We start from the raw sequence: 22667 nt of genomic DNA, 5'->3' as shown, positions 1-22667 counted from the left end.
TTTGTACATCTGATATTTTATAGTTTTAAATACTCTACTTGTACTGATAGAAATGCCAGTACACCTGAAGTTAGGTGTAGAGTTACGAATAGGTAGATAGATATGTTGATTTATCTATATCTATCTATCACAGATAGGTGCTATTTAACTTCTAGACTATAATGCCTGTGAACTTCTCACAGAGGTGCAAATCATTTATTATGCTGTCATATGACAGGCATAGTGCCAGAATTTCTTTGTTTCCATGTTTGAGGTGATATCACTTTTCTTATGTCTTTTGTAACGTAGAGTGTAGCACTCTTAACCTTACAGCCTTGCTATTAATCTGTTTCACTATTTCTCATTGATGAATTCCATTTCTTTTGAAAATACTGTATCCAGTTGTGTGCTAGAGTCAATAAAATTGACATTTGTGTAACAAGCTGTGGCATTTTCTCAAATTTCACTGAACACTGATTTAGTGTGAAACTGTTGATAAAATCTTTCTTGCTAGCTGTAATAATACATAACTTTATTTCATATCAGACAAGTACTTCTTTGATTTATACTAGGCTACATAACTGTCATGATTACGTAAACTGATGACTGTATTGTGTTGTTCCTTCTCTTTTCAAAGGATTGATATATAAACATGAACTGCTTTGGAACTGGAAAACATTCACGTTCTAGCAATAAATCTAAGTTCTTCCAAAAAAAAAAAAATTAATAAAATAAATAGGTTTTACTACTGGCCTAATTATATTTATTGGTGCCTCTGTTTGCTGGAGTGTCTCACCTGTGTTGTACTAGCAGAAACATTTACCTATCATAATCTAGAGAGGGTAAAAACCCATCTCATGACAGTATAATGTATTTGCCCTTAAGTATACATGGCGATGTATATTTTACCTTTAATCCTAGACAGTCTGTAGCTGCGAGAATCAAGAGCTTGTCACAGAAAGTGGGGTTTTTTTTGTTGGATTTTAAGGTACGATGCCAAAACTGTACAGATTGTAAATGTTCTTCCGCATGAAAGATCCATCTTCCAAAACAGGTTTAGATTTTCAGAGGTTTGGAGGAGGGGATGACTGGGAGAACACTGGGCATTTTTGGCACAGTCTCCTTTGTGCAGCTGGCAGTCTAACTGCTCACTTCAGTAATACTTAATGCAGCGTATGCGAATCCATGGAAGTGTAATTTATTGTCTAATTCTTTACTATTTTAAATCCAGAATTAAATGGGATTTTATATCTGTGCTAATCAAAAGTTGTCATGCTGTGTGCATTAAAAATATTGCTTTTCTTATGTAAATATAATGCTAGCATTTCCATCCCAAACAATCAGAGGAGCATGGAAAGACCTACAAGGTATAATATACATACTTGTGTTGTGTGTAGCAATTGGGGAACTAGTAGTTTTCTCCCCTCATGTTAGATATACGTGATGTTCCTTAGCAGAAATACTACTGTAGAAAGTCTTTGTTTCTTTTTCTCTAGACTTCCACTAGATAAACTTGAGTCCTGTAGCTCCCTATGGGTACTGATTTGAGTCTTTTTAGTTTCCTAGAAAGAATGGCGCTCCTAGGGTGACTCCCTTATTGTTTTATTTATTCTCTTTAATAGAATAGGTGACAACGGTGAAAATATTGGTATTAATTTGATGTGTAAATCTTGCAGCTCAGTCACGTATGCCCTAATCCCTTCCTTACAAAGACACTACTTTCAGCCAGTTTCATCAGCCAAGAAAACACTCAACTCCCTTAGTTAATGCAAGTGCATTCAGCTCCTCTGACTTCAGGTCCATTTGGGCAAGTTTGAGGACCATAGTGGCTGTGTATTGTAGTGTAATTTCACATGCTGCAACTTCAGGTTGTAATTTTTTTGTACTTTATAGACTGAGTGTGTCCTAACTGGTCTCTGTTGTACCATTTTTTTTAGCAGGTTCTCTGACTGGCAGCCCTCATCTTTCAGAGCTTTCCATCAATTCCCAAGGAGGACCATCAGTGGCAAACATGTCATTATCTCCAAACTTGAGCCCTGATGCCAAGCAGTCGTCTCCCTTGATAAGCCCTTTGCTGAATGACCCATCCTGCATCAGGACTGAGGAAGAGGAAGAGGTCAAAAAGAAGGTAAGGCAGAGGCAGTGGGCTTTGGCCCTCCTCTTGGTTGTGTTGTGTCTGCTGTTATCAAAGCTACTGATGTCTACGCCCCTTGCAGCTTTCTCATTATAGATCCACATAATTAATTTGAGCTGAGACACTTGGTGTCTGCTGCCCTCAGTCATGATATGTCCAAGGGCTCCCTGTGCTTTTGAGGCTGAGAAACCAATTTAGAGTGGGTCTTGCCAGAGCCACAGAGGGGCTGCAACTGAGAGCTCAGAGGCCTGGACTCATCCTCCTGAACAGAGGTGCAGAAGTTAGGGAGTTAGCTCCCTAATCCCTCCACAGGCCTCCATATCCCTAAGGTGGGGTAAATTGGAGCCAGTCCTTTGGGCAGCAGTGTTAATTCTGAGGGTTTTTTTTATAGGGTTCCTTACAAATCTGGCCTGTTTTTAGGGAGAGGAGTTTTATTAGTTTGATGTAACAAAACAGTTAGATCCAGTGTGGTATTGGAGGGAGAATTTCCAGGTAACAGACAGAAAAGGGGCAGTGTAGAGCCTGTGTGGAAGCATAGAACCCAGTCTGTCCCTGCAGGGAGGAACACTGGGACCATTTGGGAGTGGAAAATACTCTCTTTGAACTCCAGCCTGCAGTGCTCAGCTGGAAGTGTCTGGCTCAGCCCCATCATTGCAGCTAAACCATAAGGGAGCATCGCATCCAAAACTGCCTTCAGTGACAGAAATGATTGTGTCTGAGCCAGGGTATTCTCAGTGTCTGCCAGCTCATCCCTCCTGTGCTGCAGGAAGACGCAGGCTATGCTCGTGCTTCTGTTGCCTGCTTTTTTTTCCTGAGCTGGGAGCATCAAAGAAGGTAGGAACTCAGCTGGCTTTGGTGAAAGTGGCGGCATGTGTATGGAAGACACATGAGAGCAATCCAAGGAGAAAAGCCAAGAATCTATTAATAGACTCCCAATTCTCTCTGCCAGCCCAAGGTACAGCAGCAGGCTGTTGTAGTTTATACCAGCTGATGATGGTTCCCATGGCATTATACCCTGACTGGGAAATGCCCACACGGTATTGCTTCACATCCCTTTCTGGTGCATGCTGTACATTGCTGATCTTCAGGGAGGAAGCACAAAGCAAAAGATTTATGGATCTTCCTTTTAACTTCATGAGCAGCACAGAGCAAGAACTGAGAGGTCAGAAGCACTTTTGCCTCTTGGATAACACAGGAAAATTAGAGTTGGGTTGGTTTTTTTCTGAAATTTGAAATATATAGAATGCCCTAAAATCCTTCCTCACTCTCACTGCTAAATTGTCCAGCTGCACTGAGAAGATCATCCAGATTTGATTATTTTTTGTTAAATATTTTGCTACAGATTCTTGCTCTGACAATGAAACCTTTAATAATTAGGTACTAATTTTTGCAGTGTTTCTCGGATTCAAGTGGTTGTCTGACCTGCAAAGGCGATATATGTGTATGTATATATATATCCTGCTCCACAGGTGTGCAATAAGACCAAAAGAACATCAGCTTTGAAAACCTGGTGGGAGAAAGAAATCTCTGAAGAACCCATAGAAGGTGTTTGTTCTCTTGTGTTGGCATGGCAGAATTGTTTCCAGGGCTTCAGGGCTTATGAAAAGTCAAGCATGAGTCACAGTAACCACAAGCAAGGGTCACTAGTTTGTAACTCTCTTGGTGATTGTTGTCTGCAGTTTTTTTTTTTCCTACAGAAAGCAGCTCCATAAAAGCAGATGAAAACCTAATGTGTTTGCAATTTGCAGAGGTTCCCAACTGAGAAGGCTTACTTCATTGCTAAAGAAGTAGCAACCACAGAACGAACATACCTGAAGGACCTTGAAGTCATCACATCGGTATGTTTACTTTAGCGATACTGGTGGAACATGTGCAGCAGCAGTCAGCCAGTATTTCACCCGCTCCATTTAACACCGTAACTGTTCCACACTACTTTTATGTGCTGCACTGTAGGTATTCTCTGTGGCACACAGGAGTACAGCTCTAGGGAGGAAGTAACACAGAAAGCAGAAAGTGAAGGTTTGCCCTGTGGTTAGTAACATACACTATGAAGCCCTTTCAGGTTGAGGAACTTGGAACACAGTTCAGTTATTCTTTCTTTCTCTCTTGCTTTGTGGTTGAAAACCCACAGGCATTTTTAGTAATTACAATGATTTCTCTTAGACATGAAGTTCCTCCCTAGGGGGTCATACTAATGTTTCCTTCTGACTTAAATGCCTTCCATTTATCGTCAAATACAGTAAAGCACCCATTGGAATGTTTCTGACTTTTCAGTAAATAGAATTCACCATGAAATAACTTACTATTTTGACTATTTTGTAGCATCTTATCAGTGTGTGATTGTTAGAATCACTCGGACAAGTGCCTTCTTTGCACACACAGCAGTTCTGTTTAATTTTCAAGAGCAACATGTGCAAGATTTGGCCTTAAACAACAGTTATCTGTGAGAGGGAGCTGGGTCCAAACCCTCTAAAAGTATTTCAGCAGTTCTGTCAGTTCCAGACTTCCCAGATGTTTAATTGCCCAGTGTGTGAACCTCTGTGAGGTTGTCCATTGAGGGTGCATTGCCACTTCTTGCATCAAATGTAGTAAAGAGGACATGCTGCAGGGAAGAGTCTGTTGCTACCAGTAGGGAACCAGGAAGAGACACCTCCTCGCTTTCTCTTCTGCTGCAGGATACCACATGGCAGATGAAGTTGATCTGACACCAAATTAGACACAGCTGATGTAAGCTGGAGCAGCATGGTTGTTAGAGCCAGCGGGGTAGCTGTGGCTTCTCTGCCTACTGATCCTGGCTTTGCTGAGATGCCAGGCTGTGTGAGACAGCGATCATTGCTGCAGTCCTAACAACAGATGTGCTGCTTTCATCTTTCATTTCACTCAGCATCTGCAGAAGCAGCAAGTTGTACCTCTTCATAGCTCCCTGCCAGTTTCTGCCTTAGGCCAAACCACCACCTAACTTTATCCTTGTAGCTGGCAAATTTGAATAGAGCCTTAGGAGGGATTTTAGCTCATAATGAGACCCATCAGCTGTGCCACGCAGGTCTCTGGCCCAGGTGGCCACTGGGAGAGAATGAGCAGCCGCTGTTATTAGAAAAGACAGAGCAAGTTTCACGCATGAATTATGAGACCTGGTAGGCCTGCAGTTCTTCAGTCTTAGTTCTGCTTGGTGCAGAAGTGAAATGGCATAGAGGGAGGCTTAGGATTACTAAAGGTAATAGTAAGCCTTGGCAAGCCCCATAGTCCTCTGGTTTTATATCACCCGTGTGTTTCCTGTTGTAAAATAAAAACTGAGCAGGAGCCTGTTGCAGTCTTAACAGTGCTGGGCCTGACCCTCCTGTTTCCTGCTCCCAGCATCTTGTCTTAAAAGTGCAGCATGCTGTGCTACTGGTTCACTTTGCAAAACAGTTCTCTGTTCTCTGTCCGTGAACAGCACTGTGAGCTTAAGTGTTTGCTATCCTAACTCTCGTCAATGGGATTTCAGATAGAACTCAGCAAAGTAAAATGCAGAGTATATTTCACTGGAACACTTCTAAGTGTTCTCTTGAGAAAGTCCTCTTGCACCTGCAGTATTTGCAAATCCAATTTGGGATTGAAAAGAATTTTTGAGATGGCAAAGAGGAAGGGATTTTCTTTTGCACCCATGCAGGGGCTGACCATTGATAAGAGCACCAGTTCAGCAGGTAGAGAGCGTTGGGATAGCTGGAATTACATCCCTCGTGCCAGCTGGAAAGCTCCCTGCTGGGTTAGGTGTGTAGGTGTTTGGTGCAGGCAGCAATGGCCATACCTGCTGCATGGCACCCCCTTGGTAACTGTACTTCTTTTCTCTTTGTAGTGGTTTCAGAGCGCAGTGAGTAAAGAGGACTGCATGCCCGAGACTCTGAAAAATCTCATATTCTCCAACTTCGAACCTTTGCACAAGTTTCACACTGGTTTTCTCAAGGAAATTGAGCAGAGACTTGCTTTGTGGTAAGATTTATTTGTTTTGTTGTTGTTATTTAGTAGTGTTATTTCATGATGCAGCCTAGCACTTTTGCACTCCCTTTCTTTGCTCGCTCTTTGTGATTTGATTGCTGTGATTCATTTGTGAAGCTATAGATGTTGGTTGTTAGCGGGCTGCGTGTACTGAGTCATGCTTTGTTCATGTTTACTTGACAGACTCTATTGTTCAGGTGTCTCAGTCAGGTACAGGCACATGTAAATGAGATCGTAACATTGGATGAAGCTTTCTATTGCAAATGTCAGTGTTTCTATATGGCTGCCCTTCTGCAAGCAAGGCTTATGAGTCATAAAGAGGAGGAGGTGGAGGACCAGATCCTGTTTCTGTCTAATAGGGCTAAGCTGAGATAAATTTCAGAACAGCAGCAGCAGCCTGTTCTACAGCACCTCATACTTGGTACTCTCAGAGTGCACTCTACTACAAACAGAGAATGGACCATCAGAAGATTACATTGGGCTTAAAATTTATCTATCCTTAGTTTAATAGCGGCAACAAAACACGGCATGTGTGTGGAAAAGCTGTGAATTCAGTAATTCTTCCCAGGCAGTGCTCTAACTCAGTGCATTTAATCAGCGACGTCAGGGCAGACATGGCACACAGAAGCCCTCTCCTTGCTGTGATTAGACCTGTCTGGACTGAGTGTTATTTTCTGTGTAAACATCCCCAGTGGGTTATCTTAGGTCCCGGGAGCCAACTTTTCCTACCCAGTTAGAAAAGTGACCATGGAAAATGCTGTGAAGGCAGTGAATGTGTACCTTGCAGGCAGAGCGGGTGAGTGCCAATCAGTTTAATGCCCATATAACTAATGAATCAAAGCAAAAGCAAGACATAATCTTAAGAGTGCCTGAGTTTAGCTCTTGTGTTGTGATGAGCAAGGTCACGGAGTGAGAGCGCAGCACTCTGCAGACTAATACTCTCCAAACACACCTTGCAGTTCCATAGTTAGTGTGTGGTTTTGGGGAAAATAATGTGCTTTTGCCTATTAGAGCTGAAATCCTCAGCTATCTGTGGTTGCTGCTTGACAGAAGCTTACTGCACAGCAACCCTGCCTGCATGTCCTTTTTTTCGTTGGGCAGCTGCTGCTGTTTTAATTGAATCAGGATATTTACTGGTTGGTACTAATTGCTTTTCAATAAGGAATATTTATGGCAGGTACACTGAGAGGGCTTTTTCAAATGCTATGAAGTTGTGATTGTTTCTCCACCCACGCTGTAGGATTAACTGCACTTGAAATGGGGTTGAAGGATGTGTGGTGAGAAAAGGAAGATCTGTAATTCATTAAGTGCCAAGTTCTGCTCTCTACCAGACCATTCGCATACAGTGAGCTTTAAGTGTGCTAATTCCTAGGGCACGTGTTGAAATAGATTCCCCCTGTGTCTTCTGGTTGCTAGTGTTACTACAGGTGTATGCCAACCTCCTGCTCAGGCATGATGCTTTTCAGAATTGAATTATGTTGCAATAACTGCCTAACCCAAGGCTATTGGGTTTAAAGAATAGAGAAAGTAGAAAACAAATCTCTTTTGAACTCCACAAGAGGTTCAGAAACTGCAAATAAGACCTTGTGTTTTCCAGTTTGTGCATATCAGGGACAAAACTCTGCAGCCCCATTGGAGGTCCCCAAACACAGGCACTGAAGTGAAAATGTAATATCTGGGAAATTCAGCTGGAAGAAGAAACTCCTAATGAACATTTAGGCTTTTTGATTTTTGGTGGTTTTATTTTTCCCTCCTCTTCAGTTAGCTTCTTTTAGAGCTGAATTAGCCTTTTGTTTTCTAGCTTATCCTTGTGTCCAGAGGCCGTGGTTTCACAGAACAGCCAACCTTACTCTAAGACTCCTAATGCCGTATTAAACTTGTAGCTTTTCTATGCTACAAAGTGCTGATGTGCTGTGAACTTGGTTTGCAATTAGAAGATATTCTGATGAGGTAACTTTGCTCCAGCTGGGCACCTCAGTCTGACTTTGGCAGATCAGCTCTTGCATGTCCTCCCATGGTCAGTGTTGGGCCGCTGTGAATTCTCTGTGAGCTGCTCTGATTCGTTTGACAGGAAAGCAGTCACGTTCCTGCTCCCAATCTGGACCCAGCTGGCAGCTGACAGCTCGGGTTTACCTAGTGTGTAAATGTTTGCTTTTTAAAGTTCTGGAAGATTTGAATATGTGAAATTATGGGGGGAGGCAGAGTAGCTGACAGGTGTTGTTTCAGAAGTGTTGGTGTTTTTATATGCCACACATGCTGAAATAAGTCGCAAGCAATAAACTCTTATCCTGTAGAGATTACTGTTTAATTAAATGGCAAGACAAAAATAAGCTTTCTCTCAGTGTGTAAAAGAGCAACATGGTAAGACAGCAGTGTGGTGAAGGTCACTTAGCTCAACGCCAATGCTGTTGTGATCATCCCCATACCTTTGGCGCTGGGTATTTTAAGCCGCTGGTTTCAACACAGAGCACTGACCAGTCTCTAAAGCAAGTACACAGATCGTTGTGAGTCTGGCTGCCACTGAGCTCCATAACACCACTGCAGGATACAAGCCGGCTCATTTATATCTGATTTATCTGCATCAGTTCTTTTACCAGGGAGTGGGGAAGAAAGGTGAGACGAGCATGCTCTGCATTCATCAGAAATAAAGGATCTTTGGATAAAAGTTTAAGACACTTTATCAAGCTCCCAAAAGCCCACACTCCTCAGGTGTGCTATGGGAGCTCCTGGGATGCTGTGTGTAGGCAGTACAGCCTAAGCATTGGTTTGCTTGTCACAGAATCACAGAATTGTAGGGGTTGGAAGAGACCTCTAGAGATCATCGAGTCCAACCTCCCTGCCAAAGAAGATTCCCTACACCATGTCACACAGGTAGGCATCCAGGCAGGTCTTGAATATCTCCAGAGAAGGAGACTCCACCACCTCCCTGGGCAGCCTGTCTAAGGTGTGCTCCAAGCCTTTGCACTGTGTGTTGGAAGCTCCTGCTGAAAGCTGTGCCTGCTCGTACCTTGGGTCACATTGAAACTGATGCTCTTCAAAAAGGCTGTGAAGGAACTAAGGCCAGGGGAAGATTGCTCATAACAGCTGTTAGGTAACTCCGTGCTTTTAATTGATTTAAACATCAATAGATTTTTTAGTATTTGGCTCAAAGAAGCTCAAGTAATGCATATTATTAAAAGCATTTCTGGCTTGCTGGATGGCTTCGGAACTGTTTGAGTCTGCTACTGAGCATCTTAAGGGCTGGTATCCTTTTGACCCAGTTATGGATTCTGGCAGGACTGATTTGTTTCTTTTTACAACTCACCCATTTTTCATACTAAGAGCAGAAGATCCCACTGAGGACATTTGTAACAAGATGAGAACTGATGCTGACACCAATAACCAACTGCATAAAATTGGAATTTGCTGCACTTTTTTTTTTGCAGCCAGAGTTTCATTCGGGCCATGATGCTGAGCAGATTCCCAGTGCTTTTACTGTGTGGCATCACCAGATCAGCAATACGATGGTCTGGTTGGTCCCCAACCCTTCTTGCTTCTCTGTACAAGAAGTATCTCAGTGTCTTAAAGCTGGCTCTTACAGTCTGGGGCCTGGAGGTTTTATGTTGAGGAGGAAGAGACGTGGACATTGCAGTGTGATGTGTCCATTAGCATCTGGCCAGCTGACTCTGAGTAGTCACTTGGACTCTACTCCTCCATTTACGTAAGCTGTTTAAGGGGACAGTCATTTGGGCCACACGCAGTATTTTCCTGCCAAAAAGTTGAGCTCATCTTCCCACACCCATTCAAGTGTTTGCATTGAAGGTTTCCAAGCTGATTTCTGTTAATTCTGACAAAATGTGGCAAATGGAAAGCCATAAATTTCCCCCCTTGGTTGTCTGCTGTGCACTACAGGGAGCAATGCCAGGGCAAGCCAGAATAGCCACATCTGCCCTAGGAAGCCCCATTAAGAAGTGTGAATTGGTCTGAGGGGCCCTTATCTATGTGCTGGAAAGAAAAAGCCTTACATGGTTTCAAGAAATGTAGGCAGACTCATCCTCTCACAGGGAAGCCAGTAATTTGAGTTCCTGTTCAAAGGCACTTCTGAGGAAAGCTGCTGCTGGGTTCTACCAGATGTGGCTGAGAAATATGTGGCTGGTAATTTGCAAGGAAGCTCTTAGATCTTAGCATATGAAAGGAAAGGGTTCAATCAGGATTCTTGGGAGCCCCAGTTTGAAAACCTGTAATAAAAAGCACTCAGAGAGGTGTTAGGCAGATGAACTAAATGCTGATATATTAACCATTTTTTTGTTGGGGAAGTAGTGCTTGTGGTCTGGAAAAACAGCCTTATGATCAGTTTATATAAACAAAGCTGCAATCTTTATCTGCCTTCTTACGTGCTCAAGTGCCAACGATTCAGCTAGTGTGAAAACCAGCTGTGATGGTGAATGTTAAAGATATGGCTTGATGATAGAACTTCAGTCAGTAGTGCTCTTGGAAAGCCTAAAGCATCTAAGTGCTTAAAGATGAGCTCTACTATCCAGGAGGATATGCTGTTCTTAAGCCTGTAGCAGAAGGTCACTCACTGCACATGTAATTTGCTGCAATTTACATTTTTTGCTGTAGTTAAAGGGCTGCAATTTAAATTGTTACGTTGACCTGGAAAGAAATCTGTAATGAGATGAGACGCCTTTGCTTCCTTCTTTACCTTCCCACCATCACCGGGCTTTTGTTCCTTCTGTTGGCCATCCTGTAGGACTGAGGGTAGTATGGGCTGACCTGGGATTTCCTTTAATTCGTTTTTCAGTGATGTGCACTGAAAAGCTGCAAATTTAATTGGAAAACTCAGTATAGCCACTTATGTAGTCCCTGTAAGTCAAGCTGGTGGCCTTTTGTAGTATTGTATAAGGTATTTGCTGAGTCTCTTATCAGGTGAAAAAGATTGGTCACCTTTTACTTCACTTGTAGTTATACGCTTGCTTGTGTAAAAAGGAAGGGACTTTTTGGAGACAAATGGGAAATGAACTTCTTATAGAAGGTATCTCCACTGCTCAGCATGACTTGAAAGCAGCATTAGACCTCGCCACAGCAGAGTGAGGGCGCATTATTTTTGAGGTAACCAAATCCTATATAAGAATTGAGAAACAGTAATCTTATGACACCCGTACATACCTCTGTTGTTCTTTGCATTATAGATTTTTTTCTTAAGAGTGTTTATTTAACATAGTGTTTTTGTAAACATGGAAATGCTACTTACAGTCACCACTAACACAACCCAACTTCCTACCCCAACATAACCTTTGGTTTCAGAAGAACATGAAATGTCCTTTAGAGATGAATTGATGAAGTGTGTTTTTCTTGTTTACATACGCGTGTGAGTGCCTGAGGCACTTAACACAATAGGGCATAATTAAAGACAGCTGATGAAGCTGGATATTGTTTAGATGAACGTGGAGCAATCCCTTGTTTATCAGCTGAGTCTCTTTGTCTATGGGAGGATGAAGTGGGAGATGTTGCCACATAGAACCCACAAGCCATGCCCTCTGCATGTCCTGGTTAGAAGGGCTCACGGAGAGAGGTTATCTACCATGGATGTAACAACATTTATCTTTACAAAACAAAATACATGTCAGAATATACTCATGTAATAATGTAGAGGTTTAAAATATACACACTGTATGTTTCTCTGTGTGTCTTACCAGTGAACAGTATGTTCCTAATAACTTCAGTACCTTCTATGATTTGGTGAGTGCGGGACTTCTCTGGCTAATGCTGGTACTGAGGAATATGCAGAGTTTTACCATCTGGTTTTCCTTTTGTTCCCCCTTTGCACACACAGAGCCAGAAACTGGGGAAAGCCGATATATCCACCAGCAATAATACAAAAAGGAGGTCCTGTTATTCCTGGGTTCATTGAGAATTTGCTTGTAGTCCTGCCCTCTCCCATGGTAGTGCATTGCTTTGGCTGAATTGCAGTTGCCCTGCCTGCAGATCAGTCTCCCAGTATGCAGACATAGGAACTGCACTGGATTTAAAACACTGAGGACAGCATAGAAAAAAAAGCCACCCCGCAGGAAACTTGGAAGCAGTATTAGCAGCTGGAAAGAGAAGGAGGCAGTGGCTCTGCCCTCCCCCTCCCCTTCCCCCCCACTGGTTTCCTTTGGAAAATCTAACTTAATTGGAACAGTTTGGTTCTTATACTCATGCTTTTTCCTCCTGTGTTCTCTGAAAGATGTGTTTGGATCCATTCAGTGTGTGGCATCCCTGCCTGTCTCGCACATGGGTTCGAAGGAGAAATGTCTTTTTCATCAGGAGCTGAGCTTCTCCCAGAGGCAGCACCCACCCATGCACAGCTGGCCAGGAGGGAGTGGTTTGCAGTTCTAATACCGAAAGTGATATACTGAGAATTAATTCCCTGCCAGTCTGTAATGCTCATGAGTCAAACCCAGGTGCTGGGCAGATTGCTTTGTCCCATTGTCCCTTGCACAAGCAGAAAGATTTTCAGGGTGGAATCTGCTTGTTTTTGCTATTCTTAACAGTGGTGTCCTTCTGCCGTAAGCCCATGTGTAATGATGACATTTTGATGCCTTCCTTTTTCTGGAGGCATTTTCAGTCTCCTCTTGTACGTTTAAAAACCTTGGCAGTTCTCTTTAAAAGTCCAGTCCTGTGAAGTTCTCTGGCCATGAGCCCCTGGTTAGGGCCAGAAAGAAATGAGCTGCTGGGTTCCTTTGTGTGCCTATAAGTGATTGTACAAGTGGTTATATTGCTCGACTAACCTGTGTGCTCTTTCTGTTACTGACAGGGAAGGCCGCTCTAATGCTCACATTAAAGGAGGTCACCAAAGAATCGGGGATGTTATGCTAAAGAACATTCAGAGTATGAAGGTAGGAATGATCTCATAACTAGTAAGCTTTCACGTGGATGAGCTTGTGTTTCGTTTTAGTGTGATGTTACATGCTGTGCTCAGTTTTGCCAGTTGTAATCAAAGCTTATGCTATACAAGTTTCCTTCGATAAGGTATCATGTTTGGGGAGCACTGGGATTGCAGAATTGCAATCTAACTAAATTTCTTAGCCCTTTTCCACAAACTCCCTCTCCAAATTTAGGAAAAGTCAGAACACAGCATGGCTTGGGCTGGAAGGGACCTCAAAGATCATCTAGTTCCAAGCCCCTGCCACAGGCAGGGTTGCCAACTACAAAACCAGGCACTAGATCAGGGTCCCATCCAACCTGGCCTTGAGCAGCTCCAGGGTTGGGGCAGTTGCATTTGCTCTGGGCAGCCTGTGCCAGTGCCTCGATGCCCTCTGACTGAAAAATTTCCCCCTGATATCTAACCTAAATTTCTGCTCATTTAGTTTAAAACTATCCCCCCTTGTATTATCACTGTCTGCCCGTGTAAAAGGTTGGTTTCTCTCCCATTTATAAGCTCCCTTTAATTACTGGAACAATAAACACAGAAGTTGAGGAGCACATAATTCCCAGTTCTTTATTCTTGCAAATAACACATCAGAATTTGTATGTCTGAAGAGGTTCTTCAGAAGCCAACTGTTCCCACTTGTGTATGCAAATAAAAGAATTAAAGTATGGCAGGAGCAATGACCTTAACCTGGGTGCTGGTTTGATTTTGAGAACTTCTACTTGTGCACCACAGCACCAAGGGAGATGAAAGATTTTTGAATGAATGAGAATAATTAATTCTCATCTCTTTAAAGCTGAAAGCCAAAGTACGTGTGTGAGCAGTATATGTAAATGTGGCTTGACATTAAGAAGGACAGCTGGATGTGCATAGAGGTTAAGTGGCATGGAAGCCATTACAGAATTGAGTGGGAAAAAAAGGGAACACAGAAATCCTGATTTACAGCCCCCGAAACACAGATGGCTTTGTCGCCAATAAAGTAGGAACAGCTTTTTCCCATCAAGGCACAATTCAGATGCCTCGGAAGAAACCTGGGGGGCTTTCCTACCCCTGCCCCTCCTCTCAAGAGAGGCACACCTTTATACAAACAGTATTATGGAGTCTCAGGGAGCTTTTGACAAATTGTCCTTCTGCTCTCAGTACCTTGTAGTATTAAATGTTGTCCTTGGTTGTCTGATCTGGTCCTTCTGCAACTGCTCTAAGGATGCTATGCATTGCAGTATAGACCCACTGACTTGCTGTCACCGTCACTGTTCTCTCTTTCCCGTTAGAAGATCTTGTTCCATTTGCTTTGAGAACTATTGCTGTTAAGCACAGATACGTGGAGTAAAGGGGCAGAACCCAGTTTGACCTTAGGAAGTGATACAGTTAGTTAAAACTCTACGTCTTTATCATGAGACCTGTCAAAAGACCTGAAAACTGACACCTTGTTTAATTAACATAAGAAGAAAATCAGGAACAAATAATTAATGGGCAGCCTCTGTAGTTGTCCCAAGGATTTGCAGTGTCTTTGTAGGGTGAATACACAGAGTATGGGGGAAGCAGCTTGCCTGCAGGGGTGTGATGTTTCTGGGAAAGATATCACATATCAAAGGGAGAGGGAGTTGATTGGAAATGTGTCAAAAATCAGGAGCTTTAGATGAAACCAAACTGTTACCTGAAGTCTGTTCAATACACCCATTTGATTTTGTTTTGTTGCTGGATGATATTTTACCAAGTGTTAGAAAACCTTATCTAGCTACTCAGAGAAGCTCTGTGCTGCCTGAAAAAGCTATTAACCTTTTGCAAAACACAAAAAAAACCCTTGAGTTAGTTGTTAAAGAATAAAAAATACTGCTAAATTGTTGTAGATGGGACCCAGCAGTGTCTGTAACCTAAGTGGGATTGTGTATTCCTTGCAAGCTTTGGTCACTCACTGGTGCACAGCTACCACTGCCAGTGGGATCATGTTATGAACATGTTATGAACTGCGCTAAGCAGCAGAGGATGTAAACCAAGGACGGAACACTCTAACTTAACCATTTCTGCTGTCAATATTTTGTTCAGAATCCCAGGAGGTGCAGCTTCTCATTAATAATAGGGGAACAGTAGCTAGAGATCCAGTTACCTGCATCTCAGTTTTCCGAAGGCACCAAAGATATGCCACAGATGTATCTTCATCCCCTATGAAATCTGGTTTCGTTTCCTGGTACTGCATCCATGCTGTCTCTCTCCCTGTTGCTCCTGCTCGTATGAGCTGTGTTCATGTCATCTCTGTGCCTTTGGATTTCTCATTGATGTGAGACAGTTAGCTTTGTTCACTCATGTACTTCGTCTTAAGGGGAATGCAGAGGGGAAGAGGGGTGTGCTTCACACTAGTCATTACATTTCTTCTTTTCAAGTGCATATCAGAGCCGCTGTGTTGCACAGTGGTTTTGTTTGCAAAATCCCAATGGCTGTGATAGCGAGATTTTTTACTGGTACAGGTTTGGAATGAGTGGCTGTGAGTCACATCTCAGTGCTCGCTAATAGCTCTACCATATGCTTTTTCTTTCTCTGTGCCTGTTTAGCAATTGACAATTCACCTGTGGAAGCACAATGAGATTTTAACTGAGCTGGAGAATGGAATCAAGAACTCTCGCAAGCTGGAGACCTTCTGCAGGGACTTCGAGCTACAGAAAGTTTGCTACTTGCCTCTCAATACCTTCCTGCTCAGACCTCTACACAGACTTATGCACTACAAGCAGATAATGGAGAGACTTTGCAAACACTACCCACCAAATCACGCAGACTTCAGGGATTCAAGAGGTAAGCAAAGCAAAAGACATCAATTCCCAGAGCTGGGGAATGTTAGAGGTGCACGTACAAACAATTTTTTTTTTCCTACAGCCTAATTAAAAGAGGATTGAGTTGCAAAGTCAATCACACAGAAGACCAGAATCAGTAGGATTAGAGTTGCTCTTGTATACACATTATGGCACGCTGTGAACAAACACTTGGAAGAGAAATCTGCTGGGGGTTATTAAGCACACAGAAATGACATGTAATTCAGGAAGTCCCTCGAGCTGAAAATAGTTGGGAGAGAACATGGAGGACGTGCCAGATGTGCTTATCTTATTCTCAGCTTTCCCTAGATATCCTCTGCTAACAGAGGATATTGGCCCAGGTGAACCCTTGATCTGAGCCCACGTGGCTGCTTGTTGTTATGTCTTAACACAGTGTTAGGGAGAATATTATTTTTCCAGATAGACACTTTGTTCTGTTACCGCTTCCATGATTTGTTTCAGGAACTCAAAGCTGCCAACGTATTGGGGTGGGTGGGTGGTTTTTTTTTGGTGTTTTTTTCTAAATGTGAATAAACTTTCATCTTGTAGTCTGAGGTCACTGCAGTTTCTTGTTATTTGCTTTCCTCTTTCTATATGCCGGTTTCCCATCCCACTGTACACTGCCTCCATTTGAAGACAACTGTTGTCTGCATGGTTGCCACTCAGTGCAGGACGTGGGCAGGGGGCTGTGCTCAGTGTGGCTGCTCACAGCTACACCGTGTTAGCTGAGCTGTCTGGCTGCATTCCCTTGGCTGCTGTGCATTGAGAGCCACACAGGCAGTGCACAAAATAAGGAGGTAACTTGACCAGTGGCAACAAGAGCTACCACAGAGGTCCGTGTTACAAAAATGCTGGCCTAACTGTAGCTACTGCCTGAAAGAGCTCAAGGAGTAAAGGTCTTTACTTCCAAAGACTACAGAGGTCATCATTTACTCCAATGATATTGGATTATTCCATGCTTCCAGGGTTAACTATTGTAGGACATGTTCATTTGTAGGACATGTTCATTCCAATATATATATATATATACATAGATGTAGATTGGAATGAACATGTCCTACAAATATATATATATACATTTCCATATATATATATGTATATATACATATGGAAATCTGGAAAGTAATAATAGAACAATCATCAAAATACTGAAGTCTGGAAAACATCTGCTTAAAATGGGGTTTGAAAAGTTTAGTCTGTTGGGGCCCACGCTTGTTTTATAAGCATTGTCATAACTGGCTCATTTCTGATCTTGGAAATAAACTTGTCCCAGGACAGAAGAGGGAGAAACCAGCTTGGGTAGGGTCAGCAACCCCTGCTGCCTTATCAGTGATACAGAGACTTTATTAATACTTATTTCAAAATAGCCTATCCATCTGGATGTATCCAGGTTATGCTCACGTACACGATGGCTCTGGGAGCCAGTCTGTGAGCTGATCTCCTGGAAAAGATAAAGTGATAAAGTGATTTTGTGCCCAATTCCCTGAGTTAGTTAGTTAGTAGGACCTCTTCATTGGTGCCATGAATCGAATTGAGTATCCCTACAAAGTTTCTGTAGCAAAATTTCAGATGAAGAAATTGGCTGCCTCTTCATTACAACTCTTCGCCCTCAACGAGGTGATGCTCAGAGTTTGTAAGGCTTTTTGTCTGCCTGAATAGATTTGCACTGTGAAGGGAAAGGGTATCACAAGGAGAAGTGGTGCTCATGAGTTGCTTTCTGCAGACAGAAGTCTTTCTTTCCGAATATTCTTTGTAAGTTTATAAAAGCATTTTATGGTTTTGTTTAGTTACGTTTTTTGTTTTCTAGCTGCTTTGGCTGAGATTACAGAAATGGTGGCTCAGCTCCACGGCAATATGATAAAGATGGAGAACTTCCAGAAGCTGCACGAACTTAAGAAAGACTTGATAGGCATTGACAATCTGGTTATCCCAGGAAGGGTAAGTAGCAGAATGGTGATCGAGGTCTGGTACCATTTCAAAGCATTAGATCTATTTTAGGAATCTGGTTCTTTGGAGCATCTGTGAAACTGCCTTTCCTCATATGAACATCCTTCTCTCACCAAAAACTGTTGTATGTAAGCATAATAATACCATAGAAAACAGCAGCCATCAAAGCAGGAAAAGGCTTATTGTCTTTATTATCTTTTAACAGATTTTATTAGGTTTGTCTTATATATAGATTTGGGTGGCTGTAGGCAATTCCAAATGTCGATTAGAGGAGGCAGTAAAAATGTGATATTTATCACAGCATTCAGAGCTTGAGTGTTTTCCTCATCTCATTCTGCTCTTTTTTCTCTCTTTCATTTTCTTTTTCCCCGATCATGTGCTCTAGCTCAGTGTTAGAGCATAGCAGAATAAAGAGAAGCAAGACATTTGTGCTGGAGGACCTTCAGCCTGGTCACAATGCCTGGCTCTGAAACTCATGGCCCTGAGGACAAGCAGTCTCTTTAGTCTACATGTAATGTTAGGCAATAATTATTGAGACAGTGTTGCCTTAAGTAAACACTTCTAATTGTGTTATTAAAAATACAGACGTCGCTTCTGTTTCTCCTGCCGTACTTCTTTAAAAACAGAGGTTTATTTCAGTATAAGTGGCCCTCTGCAGAATTTGTAGCCTTTTCTGCTTTTCTGTGCACATAGATCTGTGCATTCAAGCTTGAGAGTTGTCTGTTGTCAAAGTGTTTTTCTCCCCGCTCCCCTGACTTCTGTGTGTAATACACAGAAACTCTACTTGCAGCGACTGAAAACACGTTGCCAGTCTGTTCTTGCCCCTCCTGCATTTTGTGAAATAGATGGGAAAAACAGATGAGTTTTGTGTTGAATTGCAAATACAGCAGTGATTTAAGGCACGTTGTGGCCTAAGGTCTGCTCACGGTGCCATTTCCTTGCCTTGTGCTACTGTGGGGTCATGCAAGAAGTTGCTCCTGACACACCTGTGCTCGTGTTTGTGTAAGAACTTACATATTTAAGGGAGCTGCACACAGGTATTTTGGCTGGCAGGTTCTGGCAGATGCACATGAGTCGCTGCTCTCCAGGCTTTGTGCTGCTGGGCTAAATGCAGGCCAGGCTGGATGCAGTGCTGCTGAGCCACTGCTGCCGTTGGCTGGGTTGCCCAGAGGGGGCTCCATGCCATGTCTCTGAGGAGAAATGCTTGCCAGGCCAGTTATCAGCTGTCCTCAACATGGCTTCAGGGAGCCATTGTCCTTACAGTGCCCCAGCCTGCTGCTGCCATCCTGGTTCCTGTGCTGGATGGTAAAGCATCACACAGTAGGTTCTGCTTGCAGATGGCAGCGACCCCGCAGCTCTTCTGTGAGTTCATGCAGTGCTTGGCTGTGGTGAAGCTGAGCCCGTTGGTGACCATTAGGTAGGACAACGTGAATAGTGATTGTGTTTAGCATACTTGTCAAGAGCCTTACTTTGTGTCAGCAAAGGCTTCCAGTGGTCTCTCTGGCACCATGAGCACGACAGAAGGGACAATCTTCTCTAGGCCTCTACTTAAAGTAACCTTGACTTAAGATAGACTGGACATGTCATAGCAACCTTAAGGCTAAGGAGCATCTCTCTGAATAGATTAATCTTCAACAGCTAGTTTGTTGCTAAGCTGCAGGCAGTTCTGGTGTTTTATCTGCCTTTTACATGCACAATAGGAGTAAAACAACCCTCAGAAGACTGTAATAAATAAATATAAACTTCTTGGCTGGAGGGAGTGACTGGAAAATGATGTTTTGATGGGTTTCATATACATGGGAATGTGGGTTACATTATAGATCACAACAAATCCGGGTGATCTCAGACCTTTGAAAATTCTGATTGGGCTATTCTTTCTATACTTTCATCCCTAAGCATTATTTAACAGTTTGATCTGAATGCACTGTATGACTTGACGTGGACTGTACTAGGAGAGCACATGGCTCCCAGATCCATTTCCCTTTTTCTATGCTACTGATGTTGATTTGTTCATCTAGTAGTCACGTTTAATTTTGCATGCTAACAAATCATAATCATTTTTGCAAAAAAAACCCCAAAACCTGCCTATTTGTTTTGTATTTCCTTCCCACAGGAGTTCATTAGGCTGGGCAGTCTTAGTAAGTTGTCTGGAAAAGGTTTACAACAACGCATGTTTTTCCTGGTAAGCAAGAAGGCATTTTTTTATTTATATATTGAAATGTAATTACAGGCAACTATTAAGCAAACTGTTAAACTTAAATTGTGATTTACAGTATTTTTAAACGGTCGTTTATCAACATAATGCATGACCTCACTGGTTGTTAAGAACATGTTTCTGTCCAAAACCAGCATTCTCTTTGTGACTGCTTCTTACTAACACTATTATTTTCATATGCCACTGTGAGTACCACATTAAAATAACACTTCCTAGCAACGTGGTGTAAATAAAGGCAGAGTCATTAGAAAAAAAAGAAGGTGGCACCAGGGTTAGTGATCATATCCCAAAAAGAAGAGTAACTCCTGGTGATGTAAAAAACTAACCCCCATAATGCTCTCAGGAAACATTACAGAACCACGTTTCTCCACAAACTGTCCAGTTCCAGCCCATTTACCTGGAGGTAGATTGAGAAATTCTGGCACTAGGAAGGATCACAGAATAGTAAACAATCATTAAGGCTGGAAAAGACCTTTACAATCATCTAGTCCAACTATCCATCTACCACCAATATTGCCCACTAAACCTTGTTTCTTAGTACTACATCTACACATTTCTTGGACACCTCCAGGCACAGTTACTCCACCACCTCCATGGGCGGCCTATTCCAGTGCCTGACCACTCTTTCAGAGACATTTTTCCTTACCCCATTACAGGATGGTGTCTCCTCTCTTCTCTTCTGGAAACTGACTTGTTCCCAGGAACCTAGCACTGCTGTGGCTCAGCCATTGATGCGGGTCTCAGCAGAGTTAATGGATTTTACAGTCCAGTGGTACAGGGTAGGATATGAAAGTGTCAGTGCAGCAGGAGAGGAAGACTCTTCCTTGGCTTCTTGTGGGCAAAAGATGAAGACTGTGTGTAGAAAGGCTAAAGAGCATTTAGATTTTATGGAATGTTCAGTATTTACTCCCCCAGATGAGTCTGACATAAAACCAGCAGTTTTGTCTTGGTGGGATTTTGCTCTAGCTTTAAAGGTACTAAAATGTGAGCCTAGTGAATGCAGGGCTTATTTTCTTGCATAGCACTGTTGTTCTTACCAATTGATTCCTTGATATTGTATAAAATGTTAATAGAGCGAGACTAGACTCTTAAGTCAGTCTTAGTTTTTGGCAGTTGCTCACACTGTCAAAGAAGTCTTTCATCTGCCTTAATCACTGCAATCTTTTTTGGAGATAAAAGCTTGAATCAATATTCCCTGATTCCAACTACGTGTCTATAGGCAAAATGTAATCCCCCTCTAGTGGCCAGTCTGTATCACTTCATGAATTACTGCTGTTGGGTTGTTCAACTCCGTAGTGAGAGTTATGCTTCCACCACAAAGGATGATTCTCTTGATGCATCTGTCATGTTTGAGAAGGACCTCTTTTGACCTGTGGCCAATGATGACAGGCTGTTTGTATGACAACAGCACACAACATAATGCAGCTCAACATGAGATTTGATTCATTTCACATGAGTGCACCCTCTGTAAGTTTGCCAATGACACCAAGCTGAGTGGTGCAGTTGACACATTAGAAGGAAGGCCAGAGGGACCTCAACAAACTCAAAAGGTGGGCCCATGTGAACCTCATGAGGTTCAGCATAGCGAAGTGCAAGGACCTGGGGAGTTCTGCTGGATGAAAAACTGAACATGAGCCAGCAGTGTGCTTCTGCAGCTTGGAGGGCCAATGGTATCCTGGGCTCCATCAGCAGAGGGGTGGCCAGTGGGAACAGGGAGGAGATTGTCCCTCTCTAATCTCCCCTTGTGAGGCCCCATCTGAAGTACTGTGTCCAGGTCTGTGGCCTCCAGTACAGGACGTGGATCTTCTGGAGAGGTTCCAGAGGAGGGCCACTGAGAAGATGAAAGGGGCTGGAGCACCTCTCCTGCGAAGACAGGCTAAGAGAGCTGGCCTTGTTCAACCTGGAGAAGGCTGTGAGGAGAACTCATTGTCACCTTCCAGTATTGAAAAGGAGATTATGAACAGAAGGGGAATCAACATTTTATTCTGATAGATAGTGATAAGACAAGGGAGAATGTTTTTAAGCTCAAGGAGGGATGATTTAAATTAGATGTCAGGGGGAAGTTCTTCACAAAGGGAGTGGTGAGTTACTGGCACAGGCTGCCCAGAGAGGTTGTGGATGTCCCATCCCTGAAGGTGTTCAAGGCCAGGTTGGATGGGGCCCTGGACAGCCTGGTCTAGTGCCAGATGTGGAGACTGGCAGCCCTGCCTGTAGCAGTAGGCTTGAAACTTGATAATCCTTGGGGTCCCTTCCAACCCAACAGATCTGATTTTGGATTCTTGCATTAGGACTGCCAGTACTGGTTAGCTTTCTGGTATTTACTATGTTAATTATTATTTTTTCTACGTGTATGCTTACATAGTTCTAATAACGTTTTTTCTTGCTTTTTAGTTTAATGATATTTTGTTGTACACAAGTAGAGGCTTGACAGCAACAAATCAGTTCAAAGTCCATGGGCATCTGCCACTGTATGGCATGACGGTAAGTATTGTAAGAGCTTGGATTTGTGCTTACTTGGTCATTTAAGGTCCCATCACAATTGCTTGCTCACTTGCTTCTGGAGTGAGAGCAAGAGCAAGGGATTGTTCTCAGTTTCAGAATAGTTGTGGGTTTGTTCTGTAGTTTCAGCAGAGGCGAAGCACAGTGCTTGGTGCATCTGTGCTGGGTGCAGCATGTGGTCTTGAAGCCTTCTATACAAAGGTGGTTGCATGGCAAAAATGA

At 42.8% G+C, this 22667-nt stretch overlaps 1 protein-coding gene across 14 annotated transcripts in view; it reads left to right on the top strand.

Moving 5' to 3' along the window:
• Positions 1-22667, top strand: part of FARP1 (FERM, ARH/RhoGEF and pleckstrin domain protein 1) — a 195574-nt gene that overhangs the window by 150727 nt on the left and 22180 nt on the right. For 8 of the 14 annotated variants that reach the window (XM_085535943.1, XM_015851538.3, XM_032442028.2 and 5 more), the window contains 8 exons: positions 1917-2107; positions 3862-3951; positions 5949-6082; positions 12867-12948; positions 15530-15767; positions 17592-17722; positions 19845-19913; positions 22338-22427. In XM_085535943.1, coding sequence (XP_085392069.1) covers positions 1917-2107; positions 3862-3951; positions 5949-6082; positions 12867-12948; positions 15530-15767; positions 17592-17722; positions 19845-19913; positions 22338-22427 — 1025 coding nt within the window. The remainder of the gene's footprint in view (positions 1-1916; positions 2108-3861; positions 3952-5948; positions 6083-12866; positions 12949-15529; positions 15768-17591; positions 17723-19844; positions 19914-22337; positions 22428-22667) is intronic. The other 6 variants (XM_085535944.1, XM_085535939.1, XM_085535942.1 and 3 more) reach the window with 1 other exon arrangement.

Source organism: Coturnix japonica, chromosome 1 (assembly GCF_054131305.1).
Source record: "Coturnix japonica strain WE chromosome 1, WE-NBRP24, whole genome shotgun sequence".
Classification (NCBI taxonomy): domain Eukaryota; kingdom Metazoa; phylum Chordata; class Aves; order Galliformes; family Phasianidae; genus Coturnix; species Coturnix japonica.
Note: the sequence above shows the minus strand (reverse complement) of the source record. Positions and strands in the feature narration are given on the sequence as shown.